Genomic DNA, 20083 nt, shown 5'->3' on the forward strand with positions numbered 1-20083 from the left:
CACTTCTGTAGCAGTCTACCCCTTAAAGACTTGGAGAAGTAATTGAAAGATAGCCTAAGCCTCAAGGCACTTCCATAAGTATGGGGAGCCATGTAGCCACCTAGAGCTGCATAGACAACTAGAAACAGTCATGGTGTGACCTAATCCACAATGAAAACCTTAGCTGCAACATCCCACAGACCTACCTGCACTGGCGTGACTTGCTTGTGGCGCAGTGAAGGCTCACCCTGCTTCCTGTGGGACTTGAACCATTTGCCTGCACTGTTGTGGGGAGGACTGTTTAGCTATTGGCGAGCCCAGCCAGCTAGCTTAAACTGAGCTTGCATAAGAAAGGCCAGGTTTCCCCTGCCAAGTAATGCTGCTTATTCCCTGCCTGCCCTCTCCCAGGGCTCTTTGAAAGGGGAGTACCAGTAATACAACAGGCTTTACATGTTCACCTAGAGAAAGTGTTTGTGAACTGGGGAGGAAGGTTTTTGGTATTATCTTCATTGCTGCTCTTTGAGTCAGATAAGACCTTATGGATGAAAAGGGAGACCAAATTTTTTTTTCTGTAGAGTGTTGGTGTTTGTGCCACTGGAAAAGCTTCTGCAGTACAGGAGAGAGACAGAAGGAGATATATCAGGAAGCCCAAGGGAGGAGAAGAGATGGATGAACTCCTGAGAAGACCAAAGAGTAGACACAGATACAGCTGTTGACCAATGACAAAAAAGAAGATGCTGAACAGGCCCAAAGTTTGATCAGTGCTTCTTGCAGACCTTCTTGCCGCTGGAAGTTCCTGGGTTGAAGTAAAAATGTGAGGCCCATGTCTGCAAGGATACAGCATGCAAGAAGGGGAAAATATTTTTTCTGCTCATTGAATTTCTATTTATCTTACCCGGCAGAAATTCTGAAATGGAGAAACTCACATATTTAGGTCTAATATTTGACCTAAGAAAACCTGTACTGTAAATCCAAAGCCATTTTGATATTTTCAGTGTGCTCACCTCACAGAAAATTTGTAGACATTTTACCTCTAAGCCCAGTCTGGTTTATGATCCCAATATAAATATGCAAGAAGACTTAGAACACTTTATGCAAATCTTTCCATTGGAAACTTTCCTTAACGAAAACCCTACCAGTGTATAAAATTCCCTGACCTCTTACTATGCATTTTCCTGTATGAAAGTACATGGTACTGATATTTCCAAGTCACTGTTATTAAGGCAGAGCATCATATGCTATCTTTTAATGATTGGAAATCATCTAAAGTAGTATCAGATTTTCCTTATGAACTATCACATATCTGCAAACCTTTAGTGTGTTTTGATGCCACCTTTAGAAGTACTCTCTTGTGATGAGTGTTTAGCCTTATCTCCCTATGTCTTATTTGTGAAAATAACCTTTAGCAAAACTGAGAGTTAATTAGTCTCTACATGAAATATCAAGTGCTAATGAGTGAAACACAGGTTAGTAATGGCTAGTCCATTTAAGTAAAAAAAACCTTATAAAATACACCATGTGGGGATCCTACACAAATCCTCTGAAAAATGAAGTATTACAAAATTCATGTGGAAATATACATACTGCCTCAGGGAGATAACCCATTTGCTAATGTAACCATTACTGCTTGCTGTGAAATCTACATTTATTCTGTCACCAAGAAGGACACAGAGCAATGACATAAGAGAGGAGTGGGACGATGTACCAATGGCTTAAACTGTTGTGATATACCAGTCATTTAAACCACTGAAATCAGGAAATATGCTAGCTCCCATGGTAGTTTTGGTCATGCTGATTCCAGAAATTATTTCTTTCTTTTTACCTTTTGAAACCTTAAAAGAAGAAAACCACCACTCTCATTGCTAGCATAAATCTGCTGTGTGCAATTGTTTTACAATGAAAAAAACAGTAACAATGCAGACTGTTTAAACAGAAGTCCAGCATGACATTTCAGGTCTATGATCCCACGGGATGGTAGTCCTGTTACTAATGCAGGAAAAAGAAATATAGTTTATTCTTCATATGGTTACTCACTTCTTGGTGGTTTGAGGTAGAGAGCATTAACACAGTTCTCATTGAACGAGGTTAACATAACACTTCTTGATCAGGATCTCAGCTATGGGTACTGGTTGTTCTGCCTACGGAATAACTGTAAAGTCTGGGGTGAAAACTACTTACAGATAAAAAAAAAAATTAGGAAGACGGCAGTGCTGCCTGGAAGTGCGATGGCTAAACATGAGGGCACAAGATTTTACATAGGAGAAGTTCCTTTACTTCAGAGCTACCTCTGACTTGAAGCTGCCACTGGTCTGAACAGAAGGTGGGTGCCAGCAGATGAAGACAGCAGTGGGAGATGGGACATCCATAGGCATATACTGCCCACTTGCTCAGCAACACTGCAGGGAGAGGTTCAAGATGCTGATGTAGAGGGTCACGTAAGCAGATGCAAAATATTAATGGCCAGATTGAAAGACTAGGGGTGGGGAGAGCAGAGGGAAAGGCTTCTGAAATAACTTCATGAGACTCCAATTTAAATCTGAGTTTGTTATATTGTTTCCTAAATGGACAGGAAGAAGGGAGAAAGTGATAGTAATATAAGACAACATAGAGGAAATAGTTACTTTCTGTAGAAAAACAGTTCTCATGACTGCATGTAGACTATGGTTTAACATTAGATTTGCCTGGGACAAACCTGTAATAACTGCAGAGACAAAGAGAGAAGGGACATTTCCCACATGGTCTCACAAGACATTGCCCCTGCCTATAATGAAGAGGACATTGTGATTCATATTTCCTTAACCCACATCAGCCCATGGCATCCTAATGCATTCTCCATCCTTCTCTGAGCGCACCTATGATACTCCAGCACCCTGAACACAAGCACAGAGGTTCCTGACCAGCAACTATGCAGCTGTTGGAGGTAGATGAACCAGAGCAAGTAAAGCAGTGTTGATATTTTTTAAAACTGTACTCCTGTGTAATGCTAAAAACCATCCTGATTTAGAGGACAGAAGAAAGATTGAGTCCACGTTATGGACAGAGTTTTGTGTTTGTATTGCCTGTGCTTACTGGCTGGGACTAGCACCTAAGGAAATATTGAATGAAAGCACCATTTTCTAAGCATTGCAGCACAGGTTGTCAACGGAAATGTTATTCTGAGAAGAAAATGTATCAAAACTGCTCAAAATGTTGACTTTTAAATAGACTTTTTGTCATCCAGATGCAATGCAATACATTTTTTAAATCTCTCCTATGTAACGTGATGGATTAAAGCATGGGGGGTTCCCCCCCCCCTTGCTTAAATTGCACTTAAATGAAAATCTACCATTTCTGTATAGATTTTCCTTGTGACTGTTAACTGTGATGTCTAAAATGACAAGAAAGTATATATTCTGAATATAAGATCTGATTCTGGGTGGTGCACCTTTGCTCCAGCCCGTGTTCAGGCCTCATTTTTATTAAATAGTAATGTAAGACTAGGTGAATCATTGAGTAGCTTGCTCATTCAGTAAGTTGTTTGGGACAAGGCTGTTTCCTCTTTTGCATACACACAAAAATATCTAATATACCACCCCCCACCTTCTAGGTTAAATGCTATTTTTTCTAGACTTTTTCACCATATCTTTTGACCTTGTGCCTTGAAAAGACTAGAGAGTATTCATGACTTCTAGGCCTTTAGATAGTAATTCACAGGATATCAGAAATCTTGGGTTTCATTTCCTCTGGGTCCCTGTCAGCTTTGCACGATGACTGCACTGAAAGATATACCTTCATATCTTCTGTTGCAGCAGTAGTGGCTGATTCAGCTTTGGGGATTCTACCTTGTATCTTAATATCATAAATATTCTCATGGGGAAATTGAATATTTTCTTTTTGTTAAACGAACCTTTCTTTTTCCTTCTGCAGGATTGCTTGTGAAATAAGGTCTTAAACGTACTTCAGGCAGAATTTTTCTTTTCTAGTGGTTTTCATTAAGCTCTCACCACTGATACCACCTGAGGACTGGTCTCCCACAAGTCAAGTAAAAAAGTCTGTTTTCCACTGGACATTAAAGTGATGATGGAGAAGAGGGCCTCCATGCTTGCAATTCCCATTTATTTTTCTTTCTTTTCAGTCTAAGTGCACATCCTGCTGCAGACCTTCTGTTGCTCCATCGTAATAGCACACAAGTCAATGAAATAATTTGAGATCTGTGCAAAACTGCCCCATGTCATCAGTTTGTAAGGCAAATACTCCCATTGCCTTATCTTTTTTAATGTATAACTTACATCTGGATGTAGACTGAAAGAGAAATTAGTGAGATCATACTGCTGTTCAGAAGTAGCAAAGACACAAAAATATTTATCTCTTAGAAGCAGATGTTAAAAAAAAGGATGTTTAAAACAAAGAGTTGACAAATTAGTTTTGACTTGAAATAAACATAGTGGCTGCCTAGAGGACAACAGATGGATCCTATGACTAAATGAAAGAAACATATCTATATAAATATAGATATATGTTTTGAATAGAAGTGTCAGTTTATTAATATGCTCAATCACTGTGCCAAAGCAACCTGCCATCTGACAGAAAACTGCTTGTACTAGACAGCAAACGAAACCCGGCAAATGGCTGTTTTCAGAAGCAGAGTTTGCTCAGTGTAGGCATTTTCCAACAATGAAATATAATCATTGCAGCATTATAACACCTGTGTCATGACACTGTCTATTATGACCTCTAGCTCAGTCCAAAGAAAAAGGAAAACAAAACCAGAAAACAAACAGTGCACGGTAGAACCTACAGCTTCTCTACTTCAGTGGACATTTATTACAATTTAAGTTGCAAATAATGCAGCTACCAAGACCCAGCTACCTTATGCTCCAGGCTGGAGTCTTTAAACATCAGTGAAAAAGGCTTGATATGCTCTCTTCTCAATTTATCGCCACTCCGTAAGTCGATGGTGTGCTCTATTCGCTTGTTAATTTCCTCAGGCCCAGACTGGACATGCAAAGCTTGTGCAAGATGGTTTGGAAGCAGATTTATTGAATTTCTTGTTAGGGCAGCCAGAGTCTAGGGGAAAGCACATGCAAACAGAATAAACCTGCTGGTCCCCTTGGGTTAAAAATGCAATGTTTTAGATCATGTTGCATTGCAAACCATTACAGCATTCCATGCAATTCATTCAATGAAATCTATAGAAGGTAAAATAATAAGTCTGTTCCACTAAACACACACAGTACACTAAGGGGAGTACTTTAATGCCCTCTTTTTTACACACTAGGAGCTTTTCTGCTGCACTGAACACTAGGAATACATTCCCCTTTCCAGATTCTGCTAATTAATTATTAAAGCATGCATGAGGGGAGTACACACCAAAATCACAGCGGGGTATCTAACTCAATGGTGTGTTTTAACAACTAAGAATGGAAGCTACAGAAAAGAGAAATCACAAAACAGGAGTAATGATGTTTTTCTTGATCTTAAGGTTACTGGATGTGTGTAGTTAAGGAACAGACCTGTTAGGCAGGAGTGAAGAAGGTGACATTTCTGATTACTTCAGCATCGGTTTCAAATAATATCTTCTTCACTACTGGTATATTTCAGCCAGTCTAGATTACAGTTAGGCTATATGATTTAATTTAACTGTAATTCATATTATTATTTTAAATATTATCTCAAATGCATTATTCCTTTGGTATTTCATTGACTAATGAAAAGAAAGAAAAAATTTTTGCACAGCTTCACAAAGGAAAGCCAACAGAGATAGTATGAAGGGTGCTTCACCTTCAGGAAAGAGGTAGAGTTTGCTTTCATAAAGAGAAAAACTCAGTCCAGTTTCATGGTATCATTTCATGACACAAACCACAGTGAAGTAGCACTTTCCCACTGAATGGGAAAATAAACCTTACTACCTGTGATATTTCCAAGGGTTAACAAACGTTACTGAATTGAAAAGATAAAAACCTTCATACACCACAGCATAAGACATTTCAGAATTATTATCAACAAGAAATACACTTCTGCCTGAGAAAAGTTATCCCATAGGTCCTTGCTGGAAAGATCTTCTGTTGTATTGTTGGAAACAGGAGTTTGGGCTGGATTTATCACTAGGTTTCTCTGGAAAGCCAGTTCTTTTGGATCATGGGATTACATACAGCGAATAGTATAGGGAGGTTTCCCTTGCTTGTTTTAAAAATATAGTCATCGATTACATTCTAACAAATCTGGGAGAGCACATTAAAACACAGGACTGGTCTTAAGTACCCACTGTTGAACCCCAAGTGACAAATTTCTTTACAATAAAGTCCAAGGACTCTCTAGTCACAGTTAGTATCTTGTTTTCTTGTATTCCATCTTTTGATGTGTAACTTAAGACCCCATTATATAGGCAGAAAAGAATATCAGGACTGAAATCTTCTGTCTATTGAAGTGAAAAGCAGTATTCCTGTTTGCTTTAGTAGGAAAAGGACTACAGTAGAGAAGGTTTGGCAAACCACTCTACTCAAATCTCTCCATCTTCCCTCCAGAAAATCAATATCATCAACATTTGGAGAAAAAGAAATATCAGAGAAACTTTTCTCATACTAAAGTTTCAGATATGCCTGAATTCGTATCTTAGCCTTGGATTTAAGGTGGAAACTCTAAGTTAGAACTAAATCCAAAACAATCCATTGAGTAAGGGATTGCTTCAGTTTAGGTGCTCCTCTCTGTTTTAAACTGAGCTATGCAGAAAAGTTATTATCATTTGTGGTGGCTGAAATTGCACAAATGGGTCTGAAGTCACTATTAAAGGATGAGACCATATCAGGTGCTATTTTATGTATTAATTCCTCAGAATTAGTTCATATTGCTATATCTCCACTGGAAGTGAGGATGGAGAAGGCCCCTAATGTTTTAGTTGGCATTGTATTTTATTTACATGAGGAGACTGATCTCAATTCACCCTGGTAAATGACTACATTTTGCTTCAAATTATATCTTAAACTTTGATTAATACGAAGAACTGCCTTCTTGCTGAACGTATAAAGTACTTTACAATTCATGGTGGATGAACATGACATAGCATTACCACTATGGCAACAGTGCCAGTAGTATTGGTGCAAAAATGGACTTTGAAGTTGCATTTTTTTTCAGAGTATAACAAGGAAATTAATGTTTGAGTTTAGTGGAGTCTTCTCTCCCTCACACCTATACACTTAAGAAAATGGCTTCCCTGTAATTAGTAATAACAATAATGGAAAATATAATGCAAATTATTGTCCCAATAATATGTTCTAACCACATTTTGTCTCTTTATGCCCCTCTTTGCTTTCCATCTATTAAGACTGTGTTATGCCAACGTAAAGAAATATTGGTTCTCCCGATTAACTCTCCTACATCTTTGTGAACAGCTGTATGGAAGATACCGTTGTGAATCCTACAATGGGCTTTTGAACTTTCCTGATGCTGACAATAACCATTCATCATACAGGAACACATACAAGGTCCTGTTAGGAAAAAGTCCAGCCAAACTTGCATCTGAGACTACAAGATAGAATGAACTGAACCAAACAAAAAATAAAGCTCCAACTTTACAGATATTTTATAGATATTTTAAAAAGATAGCTGGGATTAGGTTTTACTTCCTTCCTGCAAAGTTTTCATGTAACAAGTCCAAGCACCCTGACCTCAACAAGGAGAGAATTTTTTAATTTATAAAACTGTAGGAAGGCTTCAAATTATTTTTTCATACTGCAAACATCAGGTCTTGGGCAGAAATAGGGAAATACCAGATCACATATTTAAAGACACAGGATACAGGTAGGATTTAGTTCCAGAGGAAGACACCTAAATGAAGGTGTCTAGGTGCTTGGTGTCTAAGCTTCTGTTACTGGTGATATACACTCTGGGTACTTTAAATTGCCCAATCATATGCACCTATGGTCAGCTGAGATACTCCAGGGAATCCTGGACAATAGTTTGGAGCTAGAACATATGGCAACACCTACAGGAAACCCATGCACTGCTGGTTGATGGTGGGGACCAGCTGGAGTGTGCTGGGGTATCTCAAACTGCGATGGACAGCCACTATTAAGAAGCTGAATCAAGCTCTTACTCAGCATGTTTCAGCATAGGTGTTTAGCTCTGTTTGGGACATCAGAATCTCTTACCTCGATTCTAACTGATAGTCCAGATGATCACAGATCTTTTATAGGCCCCTTGTCATATGGATGTCTCTGGCACCCTGGAGAACCACATATAGCACTAGACCCTTATGTTTAGGAGCTGAGCTGCGTGGGAGATTGATACCTGGGACAGTCAGTAGAGACACACATGCAGGTGCCTTGGTTTTGAACTGAATTCCACCCTGTTGCTTATACTTGTCTGTCACCTTGACAGTCTTTAAGTATAATTTTTGTCATAACTGGTAAAAGTCATTGCAGCCATCACTAAAATAGGATTGTACAAGACAGACATTTTAATTTGCCTTTTTCCTAATTCTTGTCATTACAGACCCATCAGGTGCCTCCAGCACCACGCACAGTGACCACCTATTTTGGAAGGCCCAGAGAAGAAATCCAACTTCAACAGCTATTAATTTATTTTGAGAAGGAAGCCTTAGAAACATAGAAATATCATAGAATGGTTTGGAAGGGACCTTTAGAGGTCATCTAGTCCAACCCCCCTGCAGTGAGCAGGGACATCTTCAGCTAGATCAGGTTGCTCAGAGCCCCGTCCAGCCTGACCTTGAACGTTTCCAGGGATGGGGCATCTATATGACCAAGGCATCTCTCTGGGCAAATGGACCTTCACTCTTTTAACATAAAATAACTTCTGTCCAACATTCCGTGCTTTAGAAAAGAAACCCAGATACTTGTTTCAATAACAGAAATCTCCATCCATGTTGGGCATGGTCTGAATTTCAGAGCAGACACTTGCATCCTTGGCTTACCTCACTACCAGAACTGACACATGGTGCTAACTATGCTGTAGACACGGGCAGCTTTTGTTAATGTCTGTGACTGTGTACATAAAGAGAGGTTATTCTGTTCTTTACTCATGCAATTCACTGTCTTAGGCTGCCCATAGAATATGAGGTTGAGGTAAAGACTGTGGATTGTGATGAATTTGAGTTTGGCAAGAGAACTTACCAGAGACTTTGCCATTTCATATTCTTCCTGACATAACTACAGCTAAAAGTAAGACACGTGGTAAGAGTTGCTCAAATTTTATTGTAATTTATATTGGGTAAAGAAAACATTGAAATGGTATTGGCAAATATTCAGACACACGGAGTGATTCCTTGTTGGATTGCAGCTACTTGGAGTCTCAATGTCTGATGCTGCCAGCGACATTTAGGTGGCATAATTAATGTTATTAAATGCTCACTCTGTCCAAAGTTGACGTACCTTTGGAAAAAGCTACAATATCCTAATATAATTTAAATCTATCATCTGAATTTTGAGCTGAAATACATTATTTATGACCAGTAATGCCTATTGTCTCACCTTTAAAATGATAAATTACATAATTGAATCACACATGGAATAGCAGATTTTTAAAATCTTGTCTTCACCAAAAAGCTTGTTGTAAAGCTGTGTAATATAAAATTATAATTTTATTCTTAAATTGCTAAAAAACAGTGAGAAACTATTCTAAAGACAAAAATTTTCTTTAAAGCAAGTGTTTAGTTATACCTGTTTCAACAATTTTCATGCATTTTTTACTAGTTGATTGAGTGGAAGTTGATCAGTAATAGAAGACCACTAGACCTTTATTTCATTCCTCCTCTGTTAGCATCAAGGTCAGGTTTAGCTGAGAAAATGATCAATGAAATGATAGCCTACGATGCACAGATTTTTTGGACTACAGAAATTGGAGTGTCTTAAAGAGAAAGAAGAAACAGTGAGAGATCAGAAGATATTCACAGCAGCATGCACTCACACCTCTATTCCTAATGAAATGAGAGTAGATTCACAGGTCAACAAACTACAGTGAATACTAAAAGGCAGCATACATGCACATACACAGATGTACAGAACATATATAAAACAGGTGTTTTATATGACAGCAAATTATGCCATGCTCCAGTTCAGTTTGAAGAGACGAAGAGACCACCACGGGCTGATTGTGAAGGCTTATTACTTCTGAGCAGATTTGTAAGAAGCAGAAGACGGTTGACAAAGCAAGACCTCCAAACAGCAATGCTTGAAGTTCAACAGACAGTGCAGACAAGTAGGACTAAGGATGTGCAGCAGAAGGAAGGATATATCATGTCATTACAGATCCCTCAGAAAAATGGAAGAAAACTCCAGCTGACCTTGTTTCATAAAGATTCATCAGTCTTTCAAATGCAGTGAAAAAAGTGGTGTCTGAGGGCATTTTAACCTTTCCATCTTTAATTCCTCTAAGCAAGCAGACTTTACAAGAAATTTTTATGACAGTACAAGAATTGCTGGTTCCCAGGGTGCTAGCAATTAGCCATGCAATGCTTTCAAAAAGGTCTGATCAGGAGCAGTTTTTATTATCTCATATTTCTATTGAGCTACTCATGACCTTAGACCCTAACTCACCTGCTAGTGAACCTTATTGTCTTAGAATCTAAATTTTTAATGTTCTTTATTAAAAAAAATTAAAAAGTAAAGAATGGACAAAGTGTTTTCACGAGTTTTTTTTTTTTTTTAGGGAGACCTTTTTTCTTTCTCTTACATATCAACAACCTACACTATGTTTTTTCCTCTGGCCCAACGTCCATTCACTCATCCCTTTACTTTGATGGCAGTGCAGTGAAGCTATGAAATGAGATAAACACGCCGACAACATGTCCCAGCTCATTTAGTAACATTAGCTTTACTTTTAATTTACTACTTTATGGACTGGTTCAATTAAAACTAAGCTGTGTTGGAAAACCCTAAAACCTCTAGTCCCCTGGCGTTTCCCCAGTTTGCATACATGATTTATTTCTGCCCTGAAACAATTTGTTTAAACCTCTGCTGTTACAGTATGTGTTAGAATAAATGTTAAAGATGAATTTGTCTCCTCTGAGGCTTCTGTTACTGAAATGCACACAAACATTCATTTATACTTGATGACATTAAAGGAAGTTTAACTTACATTCTGTTTTCCCACTATGTTATCAAATGGAAGTTCAGGGCTCCAGGATCCTTCAGTAAATGTTGCTCCACTGTTTCTCCTGTCAGAGGAGCTGACAGCCTCTTTCACAATATCTTCAGGCAAAGTCAACAGACTCTCCTCAGGTTGTTTAATTAAATAAGTCTCAATGTTATGTTTCCTCAAGAATTCGTTACGCTCTTTGCCATGCCCTTCTTCAACTTTATAATCCCCGTTCAGGCAGTCCAGAGTGGCTTTGGAGATGTGAATTCTCCTGCATAAGTGAAATAAGTAGTAGCAAATACTGATTGTGCTCTACCATACGTAGGTAACAAGGAGATTATGAACTCTGCATCGTTTTTAACATGATGGATAAATAGAAGGTTTTCTATTGTATATGATGATTTCTAAAAAGAAAATTAAATACTATATTCACAAACATGAGCTTCATTTGGGGACAAATACTCTCAAGGCATGTTCACATCAAGAGGATCTCACTAATTCACAAAGTCCTGTCACAGGAAAAACACTTTGATATTCACACCTGCTACTTTTGCTCACAGTAATAGTTTAATGGAAGGCCTTCCTGAGTAAAATACTATTCAAAGTGAATGAAAATTGCCACTTGAGTTAAATATGGTGAGAGGAAAATATATGGTATGTATTCAAGCAGTTTGTGTGAAAGCTTTTTAATTTCCTTCAGTTACATGAAGTAGCTTAGACAGTTAACATTAGTGGTCTGATTGCATCTGAAGTGAATTAGGGAAATAGGGAAACTATATAAAGGCAGGTGAAGTGATAATTTCTGGTAGGACTAAGTGATGAGTTCAAAAAGCTTTTGCAAAAGTGACATTGAATCTAAGAAATCACATACAAAAATCTCAAATTTTGCAAAATCATAATAAGGTTTTGGGTGTCTCCCAAGCAAACATAGAGGTGCTTCATATTTGGATTTTCTTAACTGGAATTATGTTTGCATGAGAAGGACAGGAAGAAGTTCAAGTAACCAAAAAAAAAAAAAAAAGAAGTAGATTTTATTTCTATTTTAATGAAATCTTCAGTTTCATAGATGTAAGGTAAATTGCAGACACCTCTTAACACATCCACATGGTTAGCTGTGCTATACTTTACAATGCAGCATCATAAATGCAATTAGCTAACTCAAGCAAAACAAATTAAGATACTTTAAAACAGCTCATTTTTCCAGTTTGGATGCATGGCACTTTTTGCGAGTCAGGCTTGCAGACAGATTCCTAAAATTCATTCAGCTAAAATTCTTGATCATTTCTTAATGCTGAGGCATTTTTCTCAGGCACCACAAATTGGCTTGTCTCCACTGAAGGAAAGGGTCCTAGCACGCCCCTTGGGAGCTTTCTTCTGGAACTTAAAGGATGCCACTACAGAGCTAGATTGCATCAAATACTGCTGGAGTAGGAAGGCTGTAAAGATGTGCATGTATGATGTGCATGTATTACCAGAAAATTAAGTGCTGGTTGTCTTTAAGCGTTGTGAAATACCCAGGAGTTTCAGAGTTTGGCACAAACTGTGTCTACGTAAAGTATTAGAGAACAGCATATAATGAAAAGATCAAAAATTTATATCCTAGCCATTCTTTAACCTGTCTCAGCTTCTGTCTGAAGTCAGCACAGGTTTTGTACGACTTCAATGTCTGAAATCATGCTGTTATGACATCCACATAGAATAGTGTTCTTCTGTAGTCAAATGTCAGTAAAACGAACAATAAAATACAGTAAAGATGTTTCTCAAATATAAGCAACTTTTGGCCTAGACTTTAAAACATGGTCATATGATGTCTCAGAAAGGCAATATATTTCCTAGATCTTAGAAATGCAAATAAACTGAAATGATTTAAGTAAAGAACTGTTTAAAAAAAAAAATAAAGAAAAAAAAAAGAAGAAAGAGAAAGAAAATGATACATTAGTTGCCAGGGTGACTATCTTTGTGCTGAGTTTCCACTAATATAATTTGGGAGGATTGCATTATAAAGCCATGAAATATGGATTTTAAAATGGAAATGGTAACAGCTTTAACTGGAGCAGGGAGCTCGCTACTGATATAATACCCATATATGGACCAAAAATTAATAAATAGTTGCTAGGTTAAACATATTTTCTGGTTTCACCTTTTGTACAGCTTACTTAAAAGAATTTAAAATATATAGTGGAGAGCTGTCTTTCTAATTTTACAGACATGCAGTAAATTTGGAACCTGAGCATTGAAATAGAAAGGTATACCCTTTCCTCCTGTCGAAAACACATCAGGCCCAAAGCTTTAGATGATACCTGTCATTGATACAACCTGGAAAATTAATTATTAGCTAAGTTTTATGCCAATTCAATACCATCGATTAACACGTAGATTCACCAGGTGAAGACTATTAGAAGATGGGGCCCTTAGAAGAGTGTCTCTGAAATAGCACTGTAGGATCTTGCATGGTTTCCTTCTCAGGTGTTGTGGACACATTTTTTTCCTCTTAGAAAACCAGAAATGATTGCTTTTTTTTTCAGTGTTCCAGACAGCTGCCCGTTTATGCTTCTTCTTTCAGGGGCAATCAGTCCCTGTATCACCCATGCTTTGAGGTCTCAGGGTCACATGCAACCGGCAAGGGAAAGAGCTGAGCCGCTTCTCTCCTGCCCCCAGACTGGGTGAAGGGATCCTCCCCATCCTGGGCAGGCAAGCTGCCTCCCTCCCCTGTGCACTCAGGAAAGGACTGTGGTTCATCTTTGCTCTTGTTTCACACTGTGAGAGCAGGACGATTCATAACCCCTGGGCAGCATTTCTGATAAAACAGAGGAAAACAGCACAGCTCTGGGAACAGGAATGATCTCAGTATTGCGGCAGGGAGGGGGATGTGAATGCTGGCAGCAGGGAGAAGTAAGGAGAGGCTGAAGCAAACTTAACTGCTCTATTAAATCTGCTCTGCTCACTAGGAAAGCCTGTGGTAAATCACTGTTTTGAGGGACTTAGTGAATTGCTGTCACATACAGGCTTTGTTCTGTTGGCAAACTGATACACGGGAGTAGAAATCACTCTGCTCCAGTAGACTGCAACTTAGCCAGGCATTTTATCAGCAATAGCAAGGTGGTGCATTCTCTGGGTTATTCATTAATAGCCATACTACCTGCACACATTAACAAAAATAAACTAGACTTTTTGTAGGTGACAATGGTGAAACTTAGATAATTGATTTGCTCACGTTAAAAAAGCACCATGTGATCTTAGCCGTCTGGGGCTATCATGTGGGATAAGCAGCAGGGAAAGAAAATTTTTTTCTGCAGTTTTATACACCACTGACGTATGCAGAGTATAGAAGTTGTTTTCAGAGCATGTAACGTTTTATTTTCTGCTGATTCTAAGAATATATATTAGTATAAAGGTCTACTATGGGGAACAGTGGAAGGGGCCCACATTTAGAAATACAATATAAAGCAAATATCTTTCTAACTTCCTGGCAACATGACAGCTCTGACAGAACCTGATGTGCATGTAGGGAGTACAGCACATGACTCAGATTTGATGACTTAAAACCTCTCTCAGTCAGGATGACAGCATCAGTTAGACTTTTTCCACATAAAGATGTCCACTGCTAATGCTTCGATGTTCCATGGCCAAAAATTGAATTATTGCAGGGAATCTTTTGCTACATCTTTCATCTATGGAAGGTGGAACTAAAAGTGAGCAGAGGATTCCTGCAACTGCTACTGTTGCTTCAAATTTAGGATCTGCAACTTCCAAACTACCATGACATATAGGTCATGTCAGGCAGAAATAACATTCTATCTTGCAGGTGAATCAGCCACCCCTGATAAAGGAAAACTAGGCAGCGAAATGGAAAACAATGTATTTTCACTTATAAGCAGGCTGACATAAATGTCTCAAAACATTCACCAAAGCATCATATTATTTAAAAGACTTCCTAGAGAGCCTGCTGTCCACAACACCTTGTTATTAGTGTAACAACCTGTGAACACATAAATCTTCCCACACTTTGTGCATTGTGAAATAAAATAAATTACAGCCTTGTGACTCACGCCAGCATTTGAATGCAAAGGACAAGAGAATGAAGCCTGGAAAAACTCAGGAATGGTCAATGCCTAACTGGGAAATTTGGGCTACCTCTGAGTATTATATGGGTGGAGTAAAACCACTGACCTTATTCAGGAAATCATAGCTGGCAAAGAAACAGAAATACCTTTGTCTTTTCCAATGCCTCTGAAAGCTGACCATTTCTACCTTTTCTGACTATAGCCTCACAAATCCTTACTAACCACAAAATAATAATAATAAAAAAAATTAAAAAAACCTCAAAGGTCATGGTTGATGAAATTATGTAAGGCAGTTAATCTGTTGGCAAGGTTAACTGTGTACCGTGCTGGAAATGGTTTTTGACTGTGGGACATACACGTTGCCTTACCCAGGAATTCCGCCTGACTCGAGTTTGTTTGCGATGTCCACGTCCCATGACCAGACATCAAACTGCCACTTTCGCAGGCCCAGCACTCCACACAGAACTGATCCGGAATGTATCCCTATTCTCATGTCAATGTCATGCTTTGTTCTTGACCTAACATATCTGTTAAACAAAAGACAAAAAAAAGACCAGACTCATGAAAGTATATGCCACAGTTCTTTGTATCTTTTAGAAAAGGGTACAATGTAGAATACAATGTCATTTGTTATAAAGAACCACTTAGTCTGAAAAATTAAGAGATAACTTTCTAGGTAACAAAGTACAGGTAGTGTTAAAAGGACTTTAAAAGCCAGATTATCATTAAGGCTTAACTGCATGCGTGGTTCGGTGGCAGAGGTTATTATTCCTATCAGACAGAAAGTGAAAGATAGGGAGAGGAAAAGATGTCTGAGTGAAGTGTCTGGACTCAATGAGTCCTTTAGCTTGGAATTATAAAAGAGCATTCAACCACATTACAGAAACTATTATCATCAAACCTACATATACTTTTTATATTTTATTGTATTTTTGAACAATTTTCAATATTTCAAAGATGTTATTTTATTGACTGAAATTTTCCAGAACTACTCTTTGTCCAAAGGTGAATTATTTTAAGTAGATTTGGCCAGAACACCATTTGCTCTGTTATGATAAAGGTGTGATTCTAAAATCCGTTTCTTCCATTTTGTGTGATGGGAAAGACCATTTCACTTCTTTAAAAGTAAACACATGCGGGCATATTTGTTAACAGTCTCAAAAAAGGGACTTTGTCCCATTACTATTTTCAATTAATATGTCTATTGGTTATAAAGGGAATTTTACTGTGTTAAAATAATATCTTCCTCTTCTGATACAAGACAACATGCATCATTCATAGCCACAGGCACCTTAGTAGTGTCTTAGAACTAGGTCTGCCTCTTCCAAATCAGTATCGAGATACTCCAGCACATCACCATGGGAAGCTCACAACTAAAATAACTGAGCTGTATCCACTGGGATGACAAAGAGAGCACTTTTCCCATTCTGCCTGTGTGACAGCAATTATTTGTGCCAGAAATACTATTAGAGCTAGTGTTCATTAATATTTGAATAGCATGCTCAGGATAGGAAAAGCACGTTGGTCTACAAACAAAGCTGTTGCTTCTCTGTAATGAGTCGCAGTTCTACGGTCACTGAAGTCAATTGTTGCACAGCAAGATCACAAAACAGAGAAGGCAAAGAATAAACAGTTCTATTTCACAGCTCTGAAGCTAACTACTGTAGCCTCAGATGCCTCAGTCATGACCTTGACAGACCCTTTCTAGAGGAGAAAAGGGTAAATTGCTTACTGCATTCAATAGTTGGCCTTTCATTGTTGCAACAGGGCATCAGTTCAGATTGGGGGCGGGGGGGGGGGGGAAGAAATAAGCATTTTAAAGAGAAGTTAGTCATATAAAAATGGGAGGAATTGAAAATAAGCAATTAATCTTTATTTCCCTTTCCTGCATATTCTGAAACCTTTGAGAATAGCATGCATAATGTAAGTCCCAGCGCAGCTGTGTGCCTACAAGATCTGTTCATCATATCAGGAAGCTAACATTTCAGATATCTAAAAGGGAGAGATTTTAAAAAGTTAATAATAAAATAATAAAAAATAAGCTTTGAGAAGGGATTTATTTGCATTCTGATACTCTGAGTTGACAGTTTTAATTTACAAATTGCTTTATTGCTCTGCAAGCAAGAGGGCTTGAAATATCAAAAATAAACAATCTCCAGTCTCTGGAAGATGGGACATGAAAACAACTCCTCCGCACTGAAGTAGTGCCTTAAATGTTGTGAGAAGAGTTAAGAGAAGTGAAAGAACTGCAATTTGTAATGTGTTTTGAAGAATTTTTACAGATATGCTACAAAAAAATCTAAACTAACACTCATTACTATCAGAGGAATTAGCACACAGCTCCCCACATGATCATTTCCCCAGTCTACTTTTTGCTTTTGTTCAGACTAAGGTAATTATTTCTCATTTTATGTCTGATTTCCTTATCTTGAAATAAAAAGCTAATTGGATCAAGAGGAATAGTTGAGCAAAAAGCTTTTCATTGAAAAGTGCATGCAATAAGAAGACCTTAAGTTTAATAAAATGGTCTAATAGCATATATTTATGTAATATCTCTCTCTGCATATATATATACGCACACTCTATTAGACCAATTTAGATTTTAAACATTATAGTATTTAATTGCTAATAATGACTAGTATTTAACATTGGACAAATACTAGTATTGAGCAATCATCAATGGCATGGAATTTAACAAGCCCAAATGCCAGAGAGAGTAACAAGTCTGAACTGGGAAAGGAGTGGCTGGAGAGCAGCCCTGCATGAAGGGCTCTGGGGATGCTGGATGACAGCAGGCTCAGTATGGGTCAGCAGCGTGCCCTGGCAGCCAAGAGGGCAAACCGCACCCTGAGGTGCATCAAACACAGCATAACCAGCCAGTCAAAAGAGGTGATTATCCCACTGTATTCGGTGTTGGTGTGGCCTCGCCTTGAGTACTGGGTGCAGTTCCTTGGATGCATCCAGAGGAGGGCAACGAAGAAGCTCGTGACAGGGCTGGAAGGCATGTCCTATGAGGAGCTGCTAAAGACCCTCGTTTTGTCTAGTTTGAATAAAAGGAGGCTGAGGGGTGACCTCTTTGCTCTCTACAGCTTCCTGACAAAGGGAGGAGCTGATCTCTTCTCCCCGGTATCCAGTGATAGGACACGTGGGAATGGTTCAAAGCTGCACCAGGGGAGGTTTAGGCTGGACATTAGGAGGCATTTATTTACTGAATGGATGGTCAAACACTGGAACAGGCTTCTTAGAGAGGTGGTTGATATCCCATGCCTGTCAGTATTTAAGAGGCATTTGGGTAATGCCCTCAATAACATGCTTTAACGTTTGGTCAGCCCTGAAGTGGTTGGGCAGTTGGACTAGATGATCGTTGTAGGTCCCTTCCAACTATTCTATTCTATTCTATTCTATTCTATTCTATTCTATTCTATTCTATTCTATTCTATTCTATTCTATTCTATTCTATTCTATTCTATTCTACCATGCCATTCCACCCCATTCCATTCCATACCAAGTTAAGTTAATAAGTTGTTAAGTTAAATAGTGTAATTTATGGTCTTGTATTTGTACCCTATGTGAGAACTAACACACAAAGATCTCATTGGAGAGACCACATACAAATGATGGTGCAAGCGAGCAATACATTCCTCTGTTTCCAGGGTGTTCACTAAGGATTGCTGGATTTTAACATTTCCTTTGTCATAAAAATGTAATGATGGCCTGAAAAGGTTTCATCAGCCTCAATCAAACACATAGGACTTCTGCATTTGTTCAAAACTTCACATAGCTGTACTGTCCACCCCACCTCCTGCATGACACTGCAGACCCTAATCAAGGTCCTACCTCCCTTGCCTCATTTGTTGCCTTTCACAGCCTCCCAGCAACTTATTCCTGTGTGCTGCTCAGGTGATATTTGATCTCAGCCCTTCATCTGCAGTTAGTGTGGATTTGGCTGGCTGCCTGCATCCTTTCACTGAAGGCTGTCCCGTTGTTCTGTCTGCTACAGTGCTGGTGAACCTGCAGGGTCCCCATCTTCACATCCTCCTCTTACTCGCCCTTCACAGCAATATGCTCTTATGTTGACAGATAGGAAACTAATTGCATGAGAGGACCTGACTGAATCGAGCCACAGGCAGTCTGAGATATATTTAAACAGACCCTGTCCAGAACATGAATCAAAGCAGAACAGCAATCTGGTCCTGCTCCATTGCCTTATTATTTGCAACACAAGACTGAGGGCAGAGTGGCTGAGAACCTCTTTGTGGAGACATTACTCTTCACGAAACTTTTGTTGTAAGATTTTAAATTCAATAAAGAATAAATGGATGCACTTTAAAAGTGAAGTGATTGATTAGTATGTAAAAAGTCAAAAAATTATTCTTTTTCTTTAAAATTTGGTGTGATGTGAGGTGAAACAGATTTCTGATTTACATAGAGAAAGAGACTTCACCATAGTCAAATCAATCTCCCTAACAGCCAGACAACCACACACTTTAAGAGGTGTTGTTTATATACTGTTATAGGAAGAAAACAATTAAAAACTTTGAAACAATTAACATTGGATCATCTTCATCAATAAGGGCAGTTCTCATTTATTCAGAAAAAAACTCTCAAAAATAATAGCTGTACTAGATACTAAAAAAATGAGAAGTGTTTATTTTGCATAAGCTCAGGTGTTCGACATCTTTTAGTTCTTCTGCCTCTTAACTTTATTCGACTATCAATGAAGCTTCTAATTTAAAAAAGTATTTGCTTCAACTGTTTTACAAGCTTTCTGCAAATACTTTGACAAAGTGCATGCATGAAGCAGCATTACTGATGATCTATAAAGCAGACCCTTCTACTCATAAGCTATCTGATATCTTATCCAGGATGAGGCAACTGTGGCTGATGCTATTCATGCCATACCTCATTTCATTCAAGTCAATGATAAAATTTTCATTGATTTTAATTGGATCTTGGCATTTCATTCTGGC

The 20083-nt window shown here is 38.4% G+C and overlaps 1 protein-coding gene across 2 annotated transcripts in view; it reads right to left on the bottom strand.

Moving 5' to 3' along the window:
* Positions 1–20083, bottom strand: part of ADCY8 (adenylate cyclase 8) — a 137992-nt gene that overhangs the window by 39903 nt on the left and 78006 nt on the right. The window contains exons 6-8 of one of the 2 annotated variants that reach the window (XM_075085835.1): positions 15482–15640; positions 11050–11320; positions 4828–5025 (exon numbers count right to left, since the gene is read on the bottom strand). In XM_075085835.1, the coding sequence (XP_074941936.1) occupies positions 4828–5025; positions 11050–11320; positions 15482–15640 (628 nt within the window). The remainder of the gene's footprint in view (positions 1–4827; positions 5026–11049; positions 11321–15481; positions 15641–20083) is intronic. The other variant, XM_075085836.1, reaches the window with a different exon arrangement.

Source organism: Phalacrocorax aristotelis, chromosome 2 (assembly GCF_949628215.1).
Source record: "Phalacrocorax aristotelis chromosome 2, bGulAri2.1, whole genome shotgun sequence".
NCBI classification, from domain to species: domain Eukaryota; kingdom Metazoa; phylum Chordata; class Aves; order Suliformes; family Phalacrocoracidae; genus Phalacrocorax; species Phalacrocorax aristotelis.